This window comes from Rhamphochromis sp. 'chilingali' (genome assembly GCF_963969265.1).
Source record: "Rhamphochromis sp. 'chilingali' genome assembly, chromosome: 6".
Classification (NCBI taxonomy): domain Eukaryota; kingdom Metazoa; phylum Chordata; class Actinopteri; order Cichliformes; family Cichlidae; genus Rhamphochromis; species Rhamphochromis sp. 'chilingali'.
Window position 1 is genome coordinate 21536007 of NC_137933.1, and position 8547 is coordinate 21544553.

Consider the following 8547-nt stretch of genomic DNA (forward strand, 5'->3'; position numbering starts at 1 on the left):
TGTATCGTAGCATATGGAAGGCTTTTTTTGTCTTATTTTTCAAGCCTTGTTTATCAACATATTTTTGTTTGTTTAAATATTCATACTGCTTTTATTTAATTCTTTCACATCTTACATATAAAAGGAAGCAAATGCGCATGCAAACAGAAATCATTATCAGTCTGATGTACAGTTTAATACTGAGAGAAACTCTCTTATGCTGATTGTGAATGCCCTGATTGAGAAACAGCACTTTGCAGAATCGGCACACTCTCCCAGCTAATGTGTGCTTGGTTTGTTTGTTTGTGTGCGTGCTTGAAGGAAAGAGGAAGAAAGTGAGAAACAAGGGGAGAAAGAAGTGTAAACCGAAGGGGTTTTTTGTGCATATATATGTAAAATGGAGTTTGGCTTTTATAAAGATTTGCAAGAGTTTGTGTTTCCTCGCTTTTTCTTTCTTTTTTTTTTTTTAAAGTCAGGCTCAAATCTTATATTTATGTTGGCTGTGAGTCTGAAATATATGTGCACAAGTAGAAAAGCTGGACTTGTGGACAGAGAACTGAATTATTCTTGAAGTCAAAGGGCTCCTCCTTGTTCTCTCTGTACTGCTTTTGGATAGACCCGATTTAAAGAGATCAGGTCCACCTTAAACGCCATATTCAACCCTGTAGACTCTGTTGAACAGTGTTTGCATCTCTGCACTCATTTGAAATAATTGTCATGATGGAGATAGCAGATGAAGGAGAGTTTAAACATGGCTTGTCACTTAATGTCTCGCCACGCTCTCTCTTCTTGTTCCTGCCCTTGTTTTTTCCGGGGTCCAAGGAAGTCAATGGCTCTGCAGATAAACCCCAACCCTATTATTGTTGGCCAACAGGAGGCGCTGGACCTACCGAGGCGCGAGTCTTCAGGGAATCTCGGGGAAGAAACAACAACGAGCCCCACATTAAAAGGCCAATGAATGCATTCATGGTGTGGGCCAAGGATGAGCGGCGCAAGATCCTCCAGGCTTTCCCCGACATGCACAATTCCAACATAAGCAAGATTCTGGGTAAGACTCTTTAAAAACATACAGCTGTGAGCACTTGACTTCTTTGCTTTATACAAAACTGATAATGATGCACCATTTATAGTTTAGTTTTGGTTTAGTTTTATAGTTTTGCTAGAACCACAGCTTGTTTCATAGCTTTTGACATGCTCAAGAGCACTGTAGTCAATCTGAGTTTTTCAATTACTAATGGTGTTTCTCCAACACTGACTTACCAGGCTTTTTTTCAGTTTTGCTCATTCTCATGGGTTTATTGCACTCGGAAAAGCATATATCTTAGAAAGTGTCTGGCGTCTAAAAAAGAGAGTATGCACGTTATCTCGTAGACCACTGTGCATCAGTTCGCCTCAGCATACAGATGGATTTATAGCCCATCACTAGCATAAGTGTTTGTCATGAAAAATGACAGAGACTAAATGGGTCTTGTCCCCTCAACACTGGAGTCCATACATCAGAGCTGTTAAAAGTGCTGTCATCCATGCCAGTGTAGGGCACTTCACCGAGCTGCAGTATTTACTACTCCAGCTTGTTGTTCCTTACTGTTTGACAGTAAGGAAAAAGCCTGCCTCTGGTTTCAGATAATGTGCACATGCAGAGCTATCAAGAGATTGTTGTGCAGCAGACAGTAAATCTATGCATGCGATTTTTCTAGAAAACGTCCACCCTTATTAGGGGTAACTCTGTATTAAATTAAATCTTGATGCAATGTAGTAAAAAGTAAAGGACTATGAATTTCACATTGCATTATTGGTTATTTTATATAAGTGCAAGGTCACCACCTCTCTGCTTATTTTGTTCAATTAGTGGTTATGTTTAAGAGCAATGGATTCCTGCAGTTTCCTACTATCACAAACAGTTTTTCTGGTTACTGAAAATCTGAATGTACTGTGCTGTGTAGGTTCCCGGTGGAAGTCCATGTCTAACCAGGACAAACAGCCCTACTATGAAGAGCAGGCTCGTCTAAGTAAGCTTCATCTAGAGAAGTACCCAAACTACAAGTACAAACCACGGCCTAAGAGGACCTGCATTATTGACGGAAAAAAACTCCGCATCGGAGAGTACAAACAGATGATGCGTTCACGGCGACAAGAGATGAGGCAGTTCTTTACTGTGGGGTAAGTACACAGTTGTGATTAGCCCAGCCTTGCCATACGTAATACACAAGAAAATGCAGAAAACATGTGCATGCAATGCAAAGCAGTGTTTGCAAAAGTGAACGCTGAGTTAACCACTGTTGCTAACTCAGCAGCTTAATTCAGAGGGTTACTAATAATTTAAGACAATAGTAATCTCCTGATGGAGCACCAAATACAGACATTATTACATATATAAGCTCTACGTGTATATTTACGTAAGCGTGGACAGCAGCAGTCTAAGGCTTAACACTTTAATTTACTGTTTGTGGTTATCAGGAGAGTCCTTCTCCAGGTGTTCCCATGTCAGTCATAAGATTCAGTGGCTGGAGTATCAATTATCCAGCGCAAAAGCAGCAAAGAGCAGCAGGAGCAACGTATTGGTTTTATGTCACCAATAAACTGGGTAGTGTTTCTGAGCGGCTCAAAACGGGAGTTGTCAGGAGTACCTCTCTTTTTCCAAATCATTTTCACAGAGCTGCTGGCTTACAGCAGACTGCTGTGGGAAACCCGTAATCCAGCCATCTCAGTTTAAGTGCTGTAAGAAAAAAAATCACGCACTTTAGAGACATGTAGCCACCAACCTAAGCAGCAATCGCACTATGAGCACCACTGAGCGCTTTTTCCGTGTGCTCTTTTTCCGATTATGCTGATCACTTTTTAATCAAGTGCGTCGTGAAAACTGATTGCATTTAATATAAATGTATGTGTTTCTTATACATATAGGCAGCCACCGCAGATTCCCATCACCACAAGCGCCAGCATGGTCTACCCTGGGGCCATCACCATGGCGACCACCACACCCTCACCTCAGATGACATCGGAGTGCTCAAGTGCCTCAGCGAGTCCTGAGCCATCCATTCCCGTCATTCAGAGCACCTACAACATGAAGCTAGAGCCCACTGGCATGGTGAACAACAGCGAGCCGGTCAATGGCGAGGATGAAATGGACATGTACGAAGATTTTGAGGACGAGCCCAAATCAGACTATAGCAGTGAAAATGACACACAAGAGCCAGTCAGTGCCAACTGAGACCTTTTAACCGAAGAGGCCAGTGCAGAAACAGTACTCATACAGGAGGATGCCCAGAGGGCTGGTCTGATCTGAGGGAGGGAAAGAACAAAAGAAAACAAAAACTACACCACAAAAGGTTTGAACATGTTTAAAAAAATAATGATTTATCATATCGAAGCCAGCATGCAGCTGTGGCTTCATCTGAATCAAAAGCTATTTGGTCTTAAGTGTTTCTTTAAGTGTGTGAAGCAGTTTGGTTGTGGTAATTTATATATATATATACATATATATATATATTTTATCTCATTGTTTATTTTTTGTTAAGATCATGGACATATAGACAATTAGGTTATTGCCTAAAACAAAAGACAACTTGAAATTACAACCTTTGATATGAACCTAGGTAATTCTTACTGTCATTTACCTTCTTTTCCTCTTCAATTAGATGATTTTGCTACATTACCTAACTGTTCAAGATGGGAATAATATTCTCACTCAGGTATAGCGTGCCAGCCAACAGCTTGTGAATGTTTTTAATCAAGAGATAAATATGAACAAAATATCTCAAAATGATAAGGAGTGATTCCAACGTAGTACAGAGGCTAATTACACATTATTATTATTACTATCAGTAATATTATTATTATTATTGTGTTTTTCTTTTTGTTATTACAAAACAACCTAATTTAGTGCGCAAGTGCCAAACATTTCAAGTTGTTTCAAGTCTTTGAGTCTTAGACAATCTCTTCATCTCTTAATGCAGCTTCATCATCCAGTCTTTCTTTAATTTACCCAAACAGAATAAACAAATTAAACTCAGGAACTTGGAAGCAGCAAGCTCTGCAGGAGGTTACAATATGTTACATCTGTGGACGGTAGCTTGTGATGCTAGCTGTTCTTTGGGGAGGCCAATGCAGTGATCATCAATGAAGCCAGCCCTTTCATTTCCTCATCCCTGTCCACACAGAGCACCGTGGCATCCTTCACTTATTTCCAGCTCTGCAGTCCACTCTGACTCACCAAGATCTTAATCAGAGTGATTGTAATCAGGCCAGAATGCTAAAGGGCCAAAGGCCTCCAATCTGTGGGATTGGAACAGTAGCGAAAGGCAGCTTTGGTGGCATTACAATCTTAAATTGATGTTGTACAATGTGTAGCTACAGTGCGCTCTGTTAAACACTTTAGCCCCATTTGGATGGCAAGTTTAAAGTCTTAGGTCTTAAAACGTAATTTTTTTTCTGATCTTAATTCTTTTTAGACATTGTAAATCTTAAACTGACACTAAGAAGTCTTAAAGGAGAGCACGGTCATCGGGTTGATGCAATGAGTTGATTACTGAAGTAGTCTTGAAAAGAAATGACAGTTTGCAAGGACATAGAGAAAAGACTCATATACAAAGGATAAAATACACAATTTTTTAATTAGTGCACTTATAAACCTTCTATCACCTATGAGGCTTTTGAAACATTTACAATAATCTGATCAGCTTTATACTGTTCTCATTGTTTGCACTTCAAAAAATACAGACTAAATGCAAGAATCAGAAAAGAGGCAACTCAGTCTTAATGTAAGTTTCAAACCTGACAAGTCCTGACCTTCCAGCAACGGCAGATAGATAAAGCTCATCTAGCGGTCAAGGCCTTGATGTTGAGACTCAGATCCTCTTTACAGGGCAGAAGGTCTAAGTGGCTCTCCTCCCTGCCATGCCCTGCTCTGACCCCAGCCTGTGGCAACCTCAGCACCCAGGGGGCGCCATCTGGCTCAGAGAAGGAGAAAACACCAGGGAAGGATGGGAAACAATAAAAATGGTGTGTGTGTCGCTCATTGTGCTCTCCATCAAAGTGCTGGAAATAAGGCCTCAACAGGGCTCCCACCCTGGCCCAATCACCAGGCACTGGCGAGCAGATGGAACAAGTACATCAAGCTGTGGGGGATTATTAAAATGACTGACGACTGGGTATCATCTGAAATACAGCATTATTAATGCATGAGTCCAGCTATTCCCCTCCCATGCCCTTGAACCTGTCCATTTCAGAGAGCGTGCAGAGCTTTTTTGGAGGACATGAATATCTCGTCACGAGCTTTAACTGGTCAAGACGCTCACTGCTGGTCACTGCATTTTTCTCCTAGCTCAAATTGGTACAGACAGTTCTTTAATGCTCTCTTATCTTCTGTACTCTTATTGTTATTACCCATCAGATGCTGGCTTATATCATTTAAACTTTTGGACATATTTATATTAAGTCATGTTTTCCCCTTTTTATTACCTCATAGATAATTCAGATTTTATTATTTTCCATTGCATCTTTTCTATATTGTTCTCATTTTGAGGAACACGTCATGAAGATGCTCTCCTACAAACAAACCCAAGTGGATTTCCCTCCAAGTCAACCTGTTTGGTATTTCTAAACTGTTTGCTCCTGTTTGCTGGCGGTTAGATGTATTTGTATGCGATTGTAAATATTTTCATGACTATGCCACACTACTTTAGTGGGCTGGTAGTTAAAAAGGACTCTTCATGGAACTGAAACTTGACTGAGCTTAAATAGCAAAAAAAAAAAAAAAAAAAGGACAAAAAAAAGAACAAAAAAAGAAAGAAAATAATGACAACGAGAACTCACAAAGAGACAATGTTTCATAAGTGTTATAAGCACTGGATATAAATTGTATTTTTATCTATTCTGATTAATGTGAAGCTGTTTTGAGGAAAAACAACACGAATGAACAAAATTCCCCAGTTGGACTCACGTGGGTTTGCTCTCACAGTTACCAGATTTGAGTCTTTTTTTTTTCTTCTTTTTTTTGTCTGCTTGTTTTGTTTATTTATGCAAAGACACATGTGATGAATGGACACTTTGTTTAATCTTCAGGGCTGCCTAGAGGAGAGACTCAGCACAAGAAAAGTGAGCAGGAAATTCAACAGCAGGCTCAGTGAGCCATGAAAAACCAGACTTCAGTGCATTGTATATTGCACGACATATTTATTGTTTGCCACTGCTGGCTCTAAAATTTTGAGTTAAAGACATCATGGACAATCAGATGAATAAAAAAAAAAAGAACAAACAATTTAATGAATTGGAGCTAAACATAGTTTTCAGTTAATTCTCCATCTCATTAAGATTTAATTGTAAATACAACATAGGAAATATATTTTTGTTCATTAGTGAAGTATAAGTTATGTATTTGGCTGTTTTATTTTTTTTGTAGTATGTGGTTTCATGTTTTTAAAACCTGACAAGTCACTGTACCTCATGTAGATGCTTATTTTTTTCCTGCTTATTAGAAGAGAGCAGCACTGGTCCTGAAACAAAAAGACGAACCTCACTCGCTTATGTTTTCATGATGCTCCCCAGACAATTTGAATAATCAACGAAAGCTAAACTTGGTAACGAGTATGGTACTTATTCAGACAACAAGCACTTAAAAGAATTATTAAATCGTGTGTTTCCAATCATCATAGAACTTAAACGGTATGCTGTATAATGCTCACTTGTGCTTTGTGTTTAGAATAGCACTCATAGTATGTGGCACTTTTTTTAATGAGTGCAAAATCTGAAAAAAAAAAAGAGTCTGCATGCATTTGGCTTGCATTGACATTAATGTAACAAACAAATGTTTTTATGAATGACTGCTTCAAACACAAATGATTTTTTTATTGTTTTAAATGTGGGAGCGTGCAAGTATTTATTTCAATTTATTTCAATGTGGCAAAATTCACAGATTGTGCATTCTTCTCAGTTAATTCTCTACTTGCCATCTTTTTGTATGTTGCCAATTTTTAATGAACATGTCCATGACTATCCAGCCATCCCGAAAACGTAGCCCTCACAATTTGTTTCTTTTCTTCCAATTGCTAGACTCACAAATGGTTTCAACATTACTTACTGTAATTTGATTTTTTTTTTTTTCCGTCTGAAATTTGTGATGTGTATATGGTGGGAATGTTCTCTGTGTTAATTTAATCAGCACAATTCACTGACATGCTGGACTGACATGGTAGCTGCTGTTCAGAAGTGTAAACTTTTTTTGTTCAGGATGACATTTATAGCCGTCTTTGGTACTTTGCTTTTTAGCGTTGTTTCTCAAGCAACACTGTGTGGGGCTCTTCTATCACTGGAGCCACTGTTTTGAAATTGCTGGCAGCCTGATACAATTTTCCGCCTAGAAATCTCTTATCCCCCCCCCTCCTCTGGCAGGTACCTAGGCCCATGGAAAGTATTGTTTTGGCTGTTATTAGAGAAATTAATTAAATAGTGTCTGTTGCTGCTTTAAAAAAGTTTATGTCGGAATATGTAAATAGTTTATCATAATATCTTGTACAGTCCAATGTAAAGTTTTTAATTCAACTTAAAAAAAAATGTTGCCATCACGTTTGTGTTCACATTGTTCTTTATACAGTACAAAAGGTCAATTATTTGCTAGGGATATTATTGCTAAAAAGAAAAAAAAAATTAAAATGTTACTTAGTTGTTTTTTTATTTTATATTTGTTTTGTTTTGCTTGGCTTCAAAGTGTACATCAGCAAGTCTTTGGTTTCCATGTGCAGTATTGACGTGAGGTAAACTTAAGGTGAATAATTTTACATTGGTGTGTGTGTGGAAAGCAATTTCTTTGGCTTTGGTAGTATTAATACACTATATCAAGTAAAAACAAACCGATGATGGACACACTGGGTGCATCTAGGCACCTTAAGAATGTGTATACTGTATATGATTAAATTGTCCCCACAGGATCAATTCAGACATATTGTAACACCATATTTCTGTAATATCTCTGTCCATTGTAACAATGCAGCAGTGGGCTCAATAACTGCCTGTTTTAGCTCATTTACCTCAAGAAGTTCCTCCTTTTCTGTAAAAGAGACAGAAATTGTGTTACAAAAAGCTCACATCACTCCATCTTTTGTACTGCTGTTGACACTTACAAATTAAAGAGACATTTTGTTTTAAGATTTGTGTAATCATTTGTATTGTCGAGGCGTTTGTTACATTCTTTAAGTGTGCAATGTAAGAAAACCGAGGGCTGGGGAACAGTTAGCTGATGTCGTTTTACACCGTTGGCATCATTGTGCTCCACAATGACAGCAGTATATGAATCTCTTTTTTGGGGGGGTAGAATCGCTGTCTTCAACTGATAAGTCAATTTTGATGCTCAAGTAATCAAACTGAAGACAATTATGGACATGAAATCAAACCAGCCTTGCTGTTTTGATGACACTTCTTCATTTATAACATTTTAAGAAAGTTTTGAGAGAGAATTCAACATTTTTGGTCTCTGCCTGATGGAAACAGATGGATGGATGTAATCATTTTATAATAACATTGTATACAACTGCACTGGATTAAGGATGTTGCCAGAGCTGATACTTACAGTAC

At 38.4% G+C, this 8547-nt stretch overlaps 1 protein-coding gene across 8 annotated transcripts in view; it reads left to right on the top strand.

Annotated features, from left to right (window-relative positions):
* sox6 (SRY-box transcription factor 6) overlaps positions 1-8121 on the top strand; it is a 132610-nt gene extending 124489 nt beyond the window's left edge. For 7 of the 8 annotated variants that reach the window (XM_080884273.1, XM_080884275.1, XM_080884276.1 and 4 more), the window contains 3 exons: positions 854-1027; positions 1923-2139; positions 2884-8121. In XM_080884273.1, the coding sequence (XP_080740399.1) occupies positions 854-1027; positions 1923-2139; positions 2884-3190 (698 nt within the window). In that variant the 3' untranslated portion in view covers positions 3191-8121. The remainder of the gene's footprint in view (positions 1-853; positions 1028-1922; positions 2140-2883) is intronic. The other variant, XR_013971872.1, reaches the window with a different exon arrangement.
* The last annotated feature ends 426 nt before the right edge of the window (positions 8122-8547 follow it).